The 15,773-nt window shown below is 39.9% G+C and overlaps 1 protein-coding gene across 2 annotated transcripts; it reads right to left on the reverse strand.

Moving 5' to 3' along the window:
• Positions 1-1,458: 1,458 nt before the first annotated feature.
• On the reverse strand, positions 1,459-15,740 carry LOC146376235 (guanine nucleotide-binding protein subunit alpha-14-like). Of its 2 annotated transcripts, none has more exons than XM_084947570.1 (7): positions 13,927-15,740; positions 5,134-5,318; positions 4,873-5,027; positions 4,298-4,426; positions 3,460-3,589; positions 3,219-3,372; positions 1,459-2,273 (listed from the first exon to the last, which is right to left on the reverse strand). In XM_084947570.1, the coding sequence occupies exons 1-7, from the start codon at positions 14,045-14,047 to the stop codon at positions 2,083-2,085; spliced, it is 1,065 nt and encodes a 354-aa protein (XP_084803696.1). In that variant the 5' UTR covers positions 14,048-15,740; the 3' UTR covers positions 1,459-2,082. The 2 variants fall into 2 exon arrangements, with proteins under 2 accessions (XP_084803696.1, XP_084803697.1); XM_084947571.1 differs by lacking the exon at positions 13,927-15,740 and adding an exon at positions 6,739-13,128.
• Between the last annotated feature and the right edge of the window lie 33 nt (positions 15,741-15,773).

The following is a 15,773-nucleotide window of genomic DNA, read 5'->3' on the forward strand; positions in this document are numbered from 1 at the left end:
TAATTCAGTTAAACCAAAATGAATGATTGACCCACAAACTGAGCTGGAAAAAGTTTACAGTCGAGACAGGAAGCTGTTTTCACAAAGATAGGACCAAAAGTCTTTTTACAACCACAGCTATCGCCATCTGGTGGCATTCAGATTAAGGTTTAAGGCACTCGCATGGTGGCTTCAGCTTATGTCTTTTTACTTTTTTAAATGCCTATTACTGGAAATCATTGTTTTGGGGATAAAGAAACTGAAATATAAAGTTTAAATTTTTCTTTGTTCTTCCACAAGATATTCATTCCTTTAACACACTCATCTTTTTTTTCCCAGGGGAATATTTTTTGTGACCAAAGGCACTTTTGGTCAGCTGACCTGTGAGTGGCAGTATCTGTTTGAAGAGTTCACCAAGGATCCAACCATTATAGAGGACCGCCGACTTCGCATTGAGGCCAAGGTAAAAACAAACAAACAAAAAAGCTGTTACCTTTATTTACTACCCAAATTTTTCTTTATTATTATTATTGGGATACACGACTAGTGAAAATAATTAGTTCTAACTTTGGTCATTATTTATTTTCAGTGGGTTCTCACCAAATTGGAGGATGCAAGAGAGAGTTTACCTAAGTACTGACTCTGAAGATCGAGAAACGCTAAACACGCGAGGTCTGTGTGTGCCAGTGCCTTTTTTTCTTTACAGCATGCTACCAAAAACATTTTTGCCTACCATAGCTTTAGAGATTCAGTTTAACTTTCATTTCTGGATGTAAAGGAGGATTTGGGTGTAGAAATGTCAATCTTAACAGTGACTGATAGGGGAAAAAAATCCCTCGAGTATCACTGAGGCCAAATTAACCATAATTGATGTAGCACATTTAATGTTGCACACTGTTTCTTTTACTGGATTATATAAAAGGCATGCTAATATGAATTAGTATGGCTTTATAGTACACATAATTCAAAAAATGTGCATCCTTAAAGTTCTTCTTTTTCCTATTTTTTTATACATTGCAGAATAAAGACTGAGTGTGTGAGTCAGAGATGCATGCTATTTTTATACTGTACTTACATGCATCAGTTTGCTGTATATGACCTAATATGATGTCTATCTGCATATATCCATCCTCGCATCAGACTTTATGAGGAGGTTGCAGTATGAAATTTTGTGATTTTTATGTTTTTATACCACACATATGCAATGCCAAACATGCTGATGAATTATACAGAGAAAAGGTATATATTGAAAATAAAGGAATGCTAATTATTATTATCAGCTGCTGTTTACTCTGATGTATATTTCAAAGATTTGATTTTGGTCTTGGGCGCATCACGATATAATATCACTCAATTCCATTTACATCGTTTTGTTTTCGGGGAACAAAATCTTCACTGCAGTGGCTTTTTCTTTTTCATGCTGTTTACAATAAAGTTTTTTTGAATTCAAAGCGGTCTTTGTTTATTCCTCGCACCAAGAAAACGTCAGGCAGCTGACTTGTACTCTTTATTAAATAATTATATCTCTTTATTGAAAATAACCATAAATAGATGAAACAGTTGTATTTTTTTCCCTAAAGCACATCTCAGACTATTTACATCTGAAACTCTATGAACTCCGTGGCTCTGCTGACTGTCCTGAGTAAATAAGGCACTTACATGCGTCTCAGTGTTAGAGCAACCATTTCTAAACATTATGAAATCACAAAACTGGGCTAAAGAGCATCCTTGTCAAACTATTACATGGGGATACATTTACATACATTAAAGCACTCCGATCATATGTCTATTTAAATAAGTAGTTCACACAACGGGTCAGTTACATGCTACTAATTTTTACTTTCTCATTTCCACTGTAAATATCATTTACAGCAAATACTAAAAAACTACAAGGGAAACTAAAGCATCTACACACAATTTCATGTTAGTATGTCTGGTACAGGATATTTGTAGTCTCTCTTTTTTGGATCTCCCTTGTTAGAAATGAAACTTTCTTTTCTTTTTTTTTGATTTAAGCTTGATTGATAATTAGATTCTTTTCTATTTCGGCTTTCCTCAGGTCTTCTCTTGTATGCATTTGCTCCTGTGCTGTATGCCAGCTTTCTACACCAGGTTGAACTCCTTGAGGTTGTGCCTGAGGATGGTGTCTTTGACGGCCACGAAGACAAAGCGGATGTTTTCTGTGTCTGTGGCGCAGGTGAAGTGAGAATACAACGTCTTGTCCTTCTCCGGGTTTTGTTCTTGGTACATTTTTAGGATGAATTCTTGAGCTGCTACTTGATCCTGCTGAGGTCCTGCAATTCAGGGTTGATATTATTTAAATATGTCAGTAAATTCAACATACGCTCACCAGACACTTTATTGGGTAGACTTGTTCAACGGCTTGTTAATGCAAATATCTAATCTGCCAATTATATGACAGGAACTCAATGCATTTTACGGCCTGCTGAAGTTCAAACTGAGCATCAGATTGGGGAAGAAAAGTGATTTAAGTGACTTTAAATGTTGGTACCAAACAGGCTGGTCTGAGTATTTCAAATTTACTGAGATTTCCCCCACACAACCATCTGTAGTGTTTACAGTGAATAGTCTGAAAGTGAAAAGATGATCTGTGAGTAGCAGTCCTCACAGAGGTCAGAGGAGAATGGCCAGACGCGATGAAATAGTAACTAATGGTAATGAACTACTCATTTCAACCAAGGTATGCAGAAGAGCATCTTCTGAAGCAGATGGTCTACAGCAGCAGAAGACCACACATGGTTTCGCCTCTTGTCAGCCAAAAACACCAAACCAAAACTGAAATTCTAAGTCTTGATACTTAAAGATTAAAAATGTGTTTAAAAAAAAACCAATCAGTTATTTTATTTTGAATAAATTATGTGTTTTTAACGCAGAACAAATTTGGTGACTTTCTTGTGGGCTTGTATCAAGGAGGGAGGGGCGGAGCTTAGACTAATGATTGCCAATGTGGATTCCTGCTGAATGTTTTCAGCTCCCTTTTAAATCTCAGCCATGAAGAATTAAACCAATTCTGATGGTAAAGGAGGTTCAACCTGGTACCAGCAAAGTGTACCTAATATAGTGTCAGTTGAGTATTTTTAGTCTATTTCAACACTTCCATAAAAATGAGTACCGTGCAGTGATTGTATGATGAAGGACTTAATTAGATCAGCTAAGTAATTACAAATCTTGTGGTGGAATAAGAGCTGAAATCAAGATGAGCATTCACTCAGTCTAACCTGTGAATTCAGGGAAGTAGGTGGATAAGTGAGAGTACATGATCTTCTCCTTGAGGATGTCGGTCTTGTTGAGGAAAAGTATGACAGATGAGCGCTGGAACCAGGGGTAGGTGATGATGGTCTTGAACAGGGCCTTGCTCTCCTCCATGCGGTTCTGAGATGTTTAAAGGGATCAAGCACATGTAAAACTCCAGGAGGATGTAAACTGAAATCATCATTTGCTGTGTTGTTAAATTCTCACCTCATTGTCGCACTCAGCCAGGACCTGATCGTATTCGCTGAGTGCCACCAAGAAAATGATGGAGGTGACGTTCTCAAAGCAGTGGATCCACTTTCTCCGCTCTGATCTTTGACCACCCACATCAACCATCCTGTCATAAAAGCAGCCAAGAAAAGTCACGCCACCTTCGAGGTCGGTGCCATGTCTGTGGCCAGTTCCTGTGCTGCTGCCATTATTTTGGTTCATAGAGTATTTCAAAGTAGAATGGGAGGCAGAGTCTTCAGCTTTCAGGCCCCTCTTCTGTGGAACCAGCTTCCAGTTTGGATTTGGGATACAGACAGCCTCTCTACTTTTAAGATTAGATTTAAAACTTTGCTTTTTGATAAAGCATATAGTTAGGGCTGGATCAGGTGATCTGTTAGTTATGCTACAATAGGTCTAGGCTGCATTGGCTTCTAATGATGCACTAAGTGTTTCTTCTTCACTTACCTTTTACACTTCACTCTTTAATCATTAGCTATTATTAATCTCTGGCTCTCTTACACAGTGTGTTATTTGTCCTGTCGCCCTCACCTTATCCCCGAACAGTTGCAGCAGATGGCCGCCCCTCCCAGAATCTGATTCTGTTAGAGTTTTCTTCCAGTTAAAAGGGAGGTTTTCCTTGCTACTGTCACCAAGTGCTTTTTCAAAGGGAGTTGTTTAATTGTTGGCACTTTCTCTGCATTACTGTAAGGTGTCTACCTTAAGATATAAAGCACCTTGAGGTGACTGCTGTTGTCATTTGATGCTATATAAATTCAACTGAACTGAATTGAACTGAAACTCTGTGCAGTGCAGAAGATGTCAATATGCACCTCACCTGAAAATGACATTCTCCATGTCAAAGGGGTATTCAATGATACCGGTGGTTGGGACTCGGACTCTGAGGATGTCCTGAAGGTCAGGTATGTATGATGGCTGTGAAATCCGATCCAGATCTGTGAGATAGCTAAAAAGAAAAATATGCAGGGAGAAAAAAAACACTAAGAAAGGAAAAATACAGAAAACACGTAGAAAACCAAACCAAATGCATGTAGCTACATGAGAGTTCACTCACTGGTGGGACTCTCAAGGGAAATGAAGACTTTGCTCCAATGCAGGAGAACAAATACTTTTTGTTTTAGCTTCGATCAAATTTGCATTTCCCAAAATAGTAAAAACAGCAAGCCGAAAAAAGCTCTTCTCTTTTTATTGCCATCATTCGTGGCAGTGACAGAGACTATATTCAGCAAGATTTTTGTTCTTCTATCAGCAGGCACTCATCTATGTGGTCAGAAGGGATCCTCCTTCTGCATGAAAATTATACTCATTTAATAATCCTGTCAATATAATTTGATCTAGAAAAGTACAGAGATCTGTGCAGACTGTTAAAGATCATAAATGCCTAATTCTCACTATTTGGTGGAGTCGGACAGCTGGTACTCCCTGCGCCGATCATAGCACTCCTGTATTCCAGGATCATTCCACAGACTCTTGACAGCCATGGCGAGGTTGCTATCTAAGTCCTCCACCTTATCCACCTCCACCTCCAGGACTGCGTTGGCATGGCTCTATGGACACACAGAGAAGACAAAAACACAATGAGGTAATTGTAGTTCATCCATCAAGTCTTTATTGTAAAGGACTGGAACAGAGTCTGGAACAGTCTGCCTGTACCTGGTTCTGGGGATCAGTGAAAGATATACCAAGAGCCTCCATAGCTCGGACCATTGTTTGCATGGACGTGTAGATGTTCTGGTACACCAGCTTGGCATAGCTCCTCTTGTCCTCATCTGTATATCCTCCTCCATGGATAATCCTCATTTGTTTGATAAAGGTGCTCTTTCCACTCTCTCCAGTGCCTGTGAGACACATTGAGGATTAAACTCAATAATAGATTTATTTGGTCTACAATTTTTTGCAGAGTTTCAAATTAACATTCTGCAAATCAAAGTAATTGTCTGCTGGCTATGTGAGGAGACAGCAATGCAGTTTTATGTCTAAAGTCTGTTTTTAAAAATCTGCATTCATGTGACAGCCAGTTTCTCAGCAGTGCTCATCGGTGCAGGATTTGACCATTTTAATTGTCATGTTTCTGAATTTTAAAGAAATCATGCTGATGGTTAGATGAGTCAGTTACGACTGCTTTCATTGTCTTGATTTTGACGCCAGACAACAGGTTCTCATAGTACCTAGAAGTATTTAAGTATCAAAACCACCAGTAATAACATTAGTCTAACTAGAGTACTTATTGTACAAGCAGATTATATCATTATAGTATAAATACTGAAATGTGTAAGCATCGCTTCTTTGCAGGTTGATATGGAGCTCATATGTGTGCTGCTGAGAGCTACATAGATAATATTTTATTAAATGTATTGATATGCACACACTTACTAGAGAAATTCAATAATACTTTGAGTGGTGGAGGGGTGTTTAGAAAATGTATTATCTTTAGTACAGTATATGTAACTGCTGTGGCATAGTCATTTCTCAGCTTTTGGGATAAATAAAGTATTTCTTATTCTTCTTATTTTTATTACTATTTTTTCCAACTATGTTCTGTATAAATTTTACATTATCTTGGTGTTACTTCCCATCAGGCATTCAGTTAAGAACAAATGTGTTTTTTTATTTATTGCTTGTCTCAAACATATTGTGTGTGTCTCATTGTGAAATGGCAGTGATCATACGTGCTTTTTATTTTTTCATGCCTCTATAATTATTTGCCTTTGTTCCCTGCCTGAGCAAATCATCCCCAGAAGCCCTGCAAATGGTCCAGAATGTGGCTGTGAGGCTGCTCAACAGGTCCTCTAAAAGGTCCCATGTAACACCAGTGATGGGCAACAAGCAACAAGGTGATATATACCAGTTTTTAAATTGTGTCGATAGGCCACGTAAAACCAGAGTCATGATAAACAATATATACGCGGTGTTTTTCCCTGAATAGTTTCTCCAAGTTTACAGTCTAAGGAAAGCGCTAGCAAGCACTCTCTGCTTATGAGCAAAAAAAGTTTAGAAAGAGGGGGAAGTTTTAGGAGTGACGGCGAGAAAGACAGACAACAGAAGAAGAGAGAGAGCGAGTTTGTAGATGTGAGGGATTTGTGACGTTTAGCGTGTTTGGAGCGTGTAGTTAATGTGTTGTCCTGTGTAGTTAGTGTGTAGTGTTGTGGATAGTTTTGCGTTGTTTGCCAAAACAATGAGGCGACTGCTGTCTCAAGGTAAAAACAAAAAAAAACAAAAAACAGGAGGAGTGATACACCGGGGGTCCGTTCTTCGTACCTCGCTTACTACATCGAAGATCAAATCATCGCGACAACTTTGAGCTCGCTATTCCGGTTGTCAGAACAGACCTGTTGTTGACGATTAGTACAGCTGGATGAAGTAATGTGAGATCACTGGGTGGCTTAAAAGGGGCTACGCATCGATAGTAGAAACATTGATCGGCAACCCTTTGATTGGTCGGCGAAAATGTCGAAGGAGCGCGCTCAGTATTTTTCGGCAGCAGAGCAAGAACTCTTGATTGAGGGATTTCAGGAGTTTCAGAGTTTAATTAAAACGCAAGGGAACACTGCAAAGGCTGCAAAAGCAAGGAGAGAGGGCTGGCAGAAAGTTGCTGACAAATTAAACTCGTAAGTAATTTATTATATTATATTATATTATATCATATTATATTACATTATATCCTCTTTCACATTAGAGCCACAACAGGACCCACTAGAACATGGGAACAAGTAAAAGTGAAATATAAGAATATTCTACAGAATGGTAATATTTATCACTTCTATTGCTTTTAGTCTCTTGAAAAGAGACCCTGAAATAATCTGTTTGTTTGTTTATAACAGCAACCAAGAAAAGGGCAGAGCAAAAAAAGACAGGTGGTGGTCCTGCACCCCCTCGTCAACAAGTTGGTTAAGTAAATAATACCCTCACGGGAAAATCGGAAAATCGATATCTCTCTATGAGCACACTGTCGCGCTGAGCTAAAGGATCCTGTCTATCCCACAATATACGCTGAATTCTGAAAACTCTCCTTATCAATCTTGCACCTTCCGCAATGGGTTGCTCGCGTACAAACGGACAGGACATGGCTGCGACAGACTTCCCAAATCCACCTTCGCTTTTATAGCCGTGGTCTCTCATCTTGATTACACGAAGTAATTTACTATTACTACTGTAAAATATGAATTACATCTGAAATAATCAAATACATGAAATAGAATGATTAATAGTACATTTCCCTTTTTTTAGGAAATGACCTGTATGTATCTGTATGAAATCAATAAAAGAATCAAATACTGCATTATCTTTAGTTACATTGATAATATTTATTTATGGAAAAACAGTGGAAAAATATCGCTGTTGCTTTCGTATAAATGAAGCGGACATACCTGAGTGGCCGCGATCTAATCCTGTTTACATAAAGTAAGCCTGCTCCCAAGCAGGTTTGCGCTTACGGATCTGTTGCTATGACAGCAAGTCCCGGATGAGCTTCGGAGAACCGAACGATCCAAGATCACGCGAAATCGTCAACAATCAAATCCAGCTAACTGACTTAGCGAGGTACGAAGAACGGACCCCTGCTGCTGTCAGGCCTGCAGGTGTCAGGCAGTGATGTTCTCCTTTATAGGGGACAGAAATATTTGGAGTGGCACAAATAATTTGTGTGGCATCTTATTGAATGCAGAACAGCTGATTGTTATGTAAATACTTTGAAATGATTATTGTAAAAAACGGGTAAAAGGTAAATGGATGCAAATAACTTTGTTGTTTGTGCATATGATTTTAAAATTGACAATTTGAAATATGATTCATTAAACATGCCATGATCGTGGCTCAAGAGTTGGGAGTTCGCCTTGTAATCGGAAGGTTGCTGGTTCGAGCCCCGGCTTGAACAGTCTCGGTCGTTGTGTCCTTGGGCAAGACACTTTACCCGTTGCCTACTGGTGGTGGTCAGAGGGCCCGGTGGCGCCAGTGTCCGGCAGCCTCGCCTCTGTCAGTGCGCCCCAGGGTGGCTGTGGCTACAATGTAGCTTACCGTCACCAGTGTGTGAATGGGTGGATGACTGGATGTGTAAAGCGCTTTGGGGTCCTTAGGGACTAGTAAGGCGCTATACAAATACAGGCCATTTACCATTTGTTACAGTAAAAAATATAACTTTCTACTCAGATTTTATGTTTTTTTGTCTGAGTCTTTGTCTTAGTGTTAATACAGTATGTCAAAATGAAAACATAACTGTTAATTCAGACACAGGAGGTTGTGCTGAAAAGAATGATACCAAACAAGGCAAATAAATCGTTTTTAAAGGTGAAATGTAGAGGAAACATCAGAAGTAGTCAAAAATGGCCAATTAAACATTTTTTTAAAGTAACGCAATAGTTGCTTTTCAAGTAATTAATTACTTTTAGAATCTTGTAACTCAGTTACTAACTCAATTACTTTTTTGAAGAACTAACTAGTAACTATAATTAATTACTTTTTCAAAGTAACTTGCCCAACACTGCGTAACAAACATTCTGTCTTCTTTAGGCTCGCTTCAAAGATTTGTGATCACTTTGGGTCTGAACCATTTAACGGAGAGGTTGTTCCTCAAGAGCTAGAGCAGGTCATTTACCTGTTGTAAGGCTGGTGGTTTGATCCCCGGCTGCTCCGCTCTGCATGCCAAACTATCCTGGAGAAAGATACTGAACCTTGAGTTGTTGTGTGTGGTCAGTGCTAGCTAGATGTTTGACCTTTAATTGTGCTAATTAAATTGGAAATGGACTGGTTTATTTCCAGTTTACCATGGTCAGTTGCCTCCCTGTATTAGTAAATTACTACATTCATATGCAAATACGAGATCTTTGAGGTCAGCTGATCAGTGCTTGCTGGTTGTATCTGGTCCAGGTTAAAGATAAAAGACGAGCCTAATTTTCTACTCTTCATTTATCCCAAGAGAAGATATTATGGCCACTGCAAGCAAGCAAATTTAGCTCTCTGCTGCAAAGACACAAAAGAAAAAAGTCATGGGAGTCTCTACCCCCCCTTACAGTGACAATTTTAAACTTGAAGTTGTCTACGATACAGTAAAATGTACCCCTGCCCAGTGTCATGCATCCATGCCCCTTCTGCAAGAGCATGGAGTTTATATATACTTTAAAATATTACTGAGCTGCATCCTGGTGAGTTATTACTGCAACTCAATATTTATGATATTTACATTAAAAAAAGATCCAAATTTGAATTATTACATGAGATGTTGCACAGGTGTTGCATACTGTATGCCAGCTGGCAGCTGCCTGGCAGCTACATTAAAGACCCATCTGTCTTTTTATGAACGGCTTTTTACTAAGAGTAAAGTTGAAAGAAATAAAAACAAGTTCTGTGACAACTCTCAATACCCAGCTTGTCCACGCAGGGACGCAAGCTGAACGATTTGAATGTATATTTGACTGCCAAAGGGACACTCGCCAATATCCGAGAACAGGAAGATTAAATATCACAAATTGCCCGAAATAAAATTCAACATATCATTCATAACTTTAGTTTCACCTGGTTGAATAAAATATTTTAATCAACCTTTGGAACATAATTTGCTTCTGAAGAATGACCTTCCTTTGGTCAGATGGAAAAATAAATAAAACAAAAACCCTCCTAACTTCCAATAATAAATTCAACAAGAATGGTGCACTTTTTCACCCTGAAACCTTTGCTGAGTGACAGGATCAGATGCACGCTTAATAACTCAGAGACTCAGTGTGTATTTGGACTCAAGCTCTCTATCTAAAAGGTCTTTCGACTAACTTATATTTCACTAAAGCATACTTTACTAGATGAATACATACTTGTTCTTATTAAAAGGTATGAAAACCACACAAACACAGTCCCTTTCTGCCATGTTACTCTTCAGCTCTTACAGCAAAAGCTCGTAATTTTCTCATTGAGATCACATGATGCACAGCCGATTTCGTTAACAAATGTGTTTGTTAACAGACCTGAATATTGGAGGTTGCTGTGTTTGTGTATGTGTGGATTTATGCAGGGATGGGTGGGGAGTTTCACCTTGTGGGCATTTGTTGTGTGCATGTGTGTCCCAGCTCCTTGGTTCCCAGCTGTTTTGCATGTCATCATCTTTACATCTTAACAAACAAATCTTAGACAAATTGTGTGCATTTGCATGCACCTTGTTTACAAGTCAAGTTTCTCGGAGATGAGATCATTTTGGAGAAGGAGAGGCAGGTGCTCAGATTGGAGGCAAATCAGGCTGGACCTCAAGGAGGGAGGTTAACGAGCTCAGACTGCATGTATTACAATCGTTACTTCATGTCACATTATTCAGTTAATGCTTTATTCAGTTAATCTTTGCCCTTGATCTTTGACAAATCTTTGCCATCGTCGTCTCTAGAATGAACTCTTGATAGTTCTCTATTTGTCAATATCATTCTTGATTAACTTGCCAATCAGTCAAATTTCTTTTACCATTTGAATTTGTTTTAGTGAAATGGTGCTGATTTCAAAGAGGATTTTTTTTTAAATTAAAGGATAGTCAAGCTATAAAAACTGACGAATCACTTCACTGTCTCTGCAGAATGTTCTTCCTCAGACGCCACAGGTAGAAGCTACAGTAGATATAAACTGTGACAACTGACTCCATGAATGATTTTCAATTCAAATAATCTGTCAGATACAAAAAGGTTTGAAACACCTAAAGTGCAGTCACAAAAAATGTCATTCACGTTGCAGTCTGGGATGTCCAAGATATCTTATAGTACATGCCAGTTTAGCTCAGTGCGTTGAGCAGGCAACCATATGGCTGAGAACGGCCGGCCAAGGTTCAAGTCTGACCCATGGCCTTTAGCCATTTGTCTTCCCCTCTCTTTCTCTCCCTCCCCCCACTTTCCTGTCATTTCTTCACTGTATCTGTCAAAGCTGAAAAAGACGTCTTTAACTGCTGATCATGAGCTGAACTCTTGACTGATCTTGATTCCTGGACACGTGCGTGTGTGCGTGGTGCAGAGTCAGGTTTTACAATTTCCTTGTGGCCGATTAATGCCGGCTACAGAAGTCTCCGCAGGCCGGCGGCCAACATGAAATAGCTACACACATATACAGATTTGACCACAAGCCCAAACACAGCTTCATATCTGCACACTTCCTTGATCGGGGAACGCTGTAACACGAGGCGGTGGTGCCCGTGTGAATGAATGTGGTGTTAGTGTCATGAGATAACGGCTACTACCACCTTTCAAACTCTGCCCTGTCCCTTTTTTTCACAACTGAAATGTACCTGCCAGGCAGCGACTGTGCAGAGGCACAAAACAAAAAACATGAGAAGTCACTAATCTGCAAAATTTGACTTTTAAAAACAACAAAAAAAACAAGATCCAGCAGATCTACTGCTACATTCAAACATCTTCCAGTTAAAAATAACAGAAAAAACAACACTTCTTCCAAAAAGAAGAACCAAACAGTATTTCAGTGTCTATATATGTAAAAGTATGTATAGATATTTGAGGGTATATATCGAAGGTATGTGTATATCCATATTTGTAAGTGTGCGCATGTGCATGTATACATTTAAACATGTTTATATGCATATATAGTACAAATATTATAATATAATCTCTTGCACTCTCAGTAGACCTGACTCTGACCATCCTAATAAAATCCACTGAGAGCTGAGTCACTCTGACCAGGTAACAAAAGGTTACTTTCTAGATCATGGCTGTCATACTCCTTTTACACTGTGGCCCACACAGAGCCCTGTTTGATCTTAGTGGGCTGGAGCAGTAGATTTATTACCTGGAAAAGAAAACCCTCCAAATCATTCCTTTTTCTGTCTGTGTAAAGACATTTAAGTATACATTAAGTACCTCAGAAAGCAACAGAAACACTCCAACGTGACTCTTTGTTCTCCCACTTTAAGAAAGGAGAATGATGATGAAATGCTTAAAAATGACAGAAAGAAGCAGTTTATTTCCCAGACTTTATCCTGCAGACTGACTTTGGTGCAGCATGACCGGGCAGTTGGTGTCTTTGTCGCTAAAAAAGCTTTAAAAAAAATACACTTTGAATGATAACATTTATGTCCTTCTTTTTTGCATTTACCACATTATCCAAAGTTATTTAGGGAGCCGAGTTGGGCTCTTTGATGGCCAGGTTCTGGGCCCTGGGCCTTATGTTTGACACTCCTTCAGCCTGAACAGAGACTCCAGGGTCATCCTTTTTTCTGGAAAGTTGTTTCACTCCACTTTTTGACTTCTCTCAACTACCTTTGTGATGTGTTAAACAAAACTGCTGCAGTCCAGCTGTCTGTAACAGCCTACAGTGAGCTGAGAAAATGTTTTTATTTTAAACAAATGAATGTTGGTTTGCAGGCAGAAACATAACGCTGTGTTTTGAGTGAAATGATCTGCTAAGAGAACAGTTGGTAAAAACCAATAGCTCGTGCTCCGTGATGCATTTGCATGACGTTTGCATGAAATGCGCCTGCAGCAGCTAGTTATGGCTTTCAAACACACCACTGACCGAGGCGTGGATGGCGACTGCGTTCCTGAAGTGCTCCCACACTGCTGCAGTAAAATGCGCCTGATACATGTTCAGCAAGTTTCCTCTGGATCGGGAAGCCGCTTCCATAAACTTATATAACCCTAGAACAGGGCAACCCCCCTATATTCAGGAAGAGTGTGTGTGTGTGTGTGTGTGTGTGTGTGTGGGGGGGGGGGGGGTTAAGGCTCTATTACCACGCCTTAACGCTTTCCACAGGTCATCACGAAGCAGGACTGTGTAAAAATGTTGTAAAGGAAAGGAACGGATATCATTTTGAACGATCCGTTTTCTGTCTGTCTGTCTGTCTGTGTGTGTGTCCATTTTCGGCATTTCTGTGGCCAGGTGGAAACTTAGCAACCCCAGCAGACAAAAAGTACTCAAGGATTCAAACCCCCGACCACGCGTAAAATCAATGGCAGCGCCATGGCGCGCGGCTGCGCATACCCTGGATGTTCTCGGAAAGCCAGTGCGCCTCAACTGTGAAACGCTGCTCATGACTTGAATCCTCTCATGTAGCCACACGTGTCAATGACAAAATGTTGCGTGCTGGATATAATACCCACTCCTTTCCCTTCTAAAGTGTGCATTCTTCTTACATATGACTAAATGAATACTAGTCGACAGGCATCAGAGCTCTGTCCCACCTGCCATGATACCCGTGGCCAGGTGTGGCCAGGAAGCGGTGAAATAGCAATTGCCGAGCTGTCTCCAAAATCCCCCACAACTGAAAATGAAAACGCCTGGATCATTCCGCTAGAGGAACAACTTTAAGAGCAAATGTTTTAAAGCTTTTCTTTTGCCCGGAAAAGAACAATTATGACTACAATCAAGATCAAACCTTTGAATGATTTACAGCATGGTATTTGAGAGCACGAGGAGAATGAGGAGGACTCCGTGAAGTCAGTTACCCTCCGAGCTGGTGTTCAGGTTAGTGATGCTCACCTAAAAGCAGCAACTTAAGCTCCCTGCGAGAGTCCTTCTTGTCCCTCCGCAGCTGCTTCTCAATCTCCTCGTTGATCCTCTGGTTCTCTCTCTCCTCCGCTGAAACACAGCATCCAGCCATCGCTGAAAGTCACCAGGTTGCTCTCCAACGACCACTCGGCTGTAAAAATGTCGCAGGCTTTGATTAAAGAAAAAGAAAAAAAAGAAAAAGGAAACTCAGACGTGTTAAAAAAAAAATGCTCCTTCTTTGCCCCCTCTTGCACTTCACAACTTCAGACGCAAAAAGGCACAGAGCATCTTCAAAACTGCGCCTTCGACTTCCACAGAAACAGAAAAGTTTGCTGCTAAAATATAAAGTGCTAGATTTCAGGGGTAAGTCCAAAGCTCTCTCTCTGTTTTTCTTAAGCATCGAGGTGTACAACAAGGTGCACCACGAGCTGTTCCTATTGGACAAAGTGCTGCAGTTATACTCTACCTGGACGACACTTCAGCTTTATCCTGACGAATCGGGAGGGCGTGGCACCGGCTACAAATAGAAAAGGATAAAATGGGAAGTTCGCTGCCACAACCTGCGGAAACGGTGAGCGAGGAGGAATTCACCTGTAGGTGAGTTTTAATCGGATATGGAGTGCCATGGCTCATTCTTAGAAGTGCTCCACGCTGTGCTCGCTTTCCTTGGAAGTTTCTATAATATCACACTCGCAATTCATGAGATCCAGGGACAGGAAACGCATTTAGCAGTTCGGCAGCAGGGAGGAGGGAGGGTCCCTCTGGCGGGCCCTCACGCCCGCTAGAGGGCGGGAAGACCAACAGTGAAGGAATGAGTGTTTTGCACCCGTTTTGTGATCTTGCAGCAGGGTTTTTGAGAATGTAAGCGAGGTAATCACAGCATTTATCCAGAGTATAAGCAGTCAGTGGTGGCAGTATATATGTCGAATAATCACAAGAAGCGAAAAGTTCACATATATAACGACTAATTAAAATATGAGGATTTTTTTTTCTTTAAGATGCCTGGAAAACTGTTTTTCCAGTTCACAAAGAAAGAAGTACTAAGACTGTGGATATGAAGTTAAATAAGTTTGTTCTACCCTTCAAATGGTGCTTTTAAAAGAAGCAAGTTTCTCCCCGAAACAGAGCCAGTAAACACTTCTTGCTCTTTGGGTCTCATTAATAATAATAATAATAATAATAATAATAATAATAATAATAATGATGATGATGATGATGATGATGATGATGGATTGCATTTATATAGCACTTTTCAGGGCCCTCAAAGCGCTTTACAATTCCACTATTCATTCACTCTCACATTCACACACTGGTGGAGCCACGATCACCCCAGAGTATCATTAATAATCATAAAACAGCATTCTCTGAAAACATTACCCTGAACTTAACCAACCCTTTTCTTTTTCTCTGAAAAAGTTGAAAACTAAACAACTAAAGTTGTAAATTAGTGCTAGATAAAACAAATAATCACAAGCAGTCTTCAGGCAGTTTACTCTCCATTTATCATCAAAGCTGAGCATGTAGTGGGAACAGTTTAGAACAAAGTTTTCGCTCCCATTTAAAATGAAGATTGTGAATTAAGACCACATCTAATTTTTTCTCCCCTTCTATCTTTTTTAACCATCTGACAGAGAAAAAGACCTCATATTTCCTCCTTTCAGTGGTGAGCCTTACAGTATCTTCGGTCCATTAAACTGGCCTTTGTAGGGTTTAGTTCTACTGTACAAGATTCGCTTAAACTACGCTCTTGGTGCTTGCAGAAGTTTGTAATACAAACTGTATTTAAAATTCAAAACCACTCGTGTGACCTGATCAAACATATGATCAAAAACATCGAA

The sequence above is a fragment of the Perissodus microlepis genome, chromosome 12 (assembly GCF_051167445.1).
Source record: "Perissodus microlepis isolate ML-2025 ecotype Zambia chromosome 12, ASM5116744v1, whole genome shotgun sequence".
NCBI lineage: Eukaryota > Metazoa > Chordata > Actinopteri > Cichliformes > Cichlidae > Perissodus > Perissodus microlepis.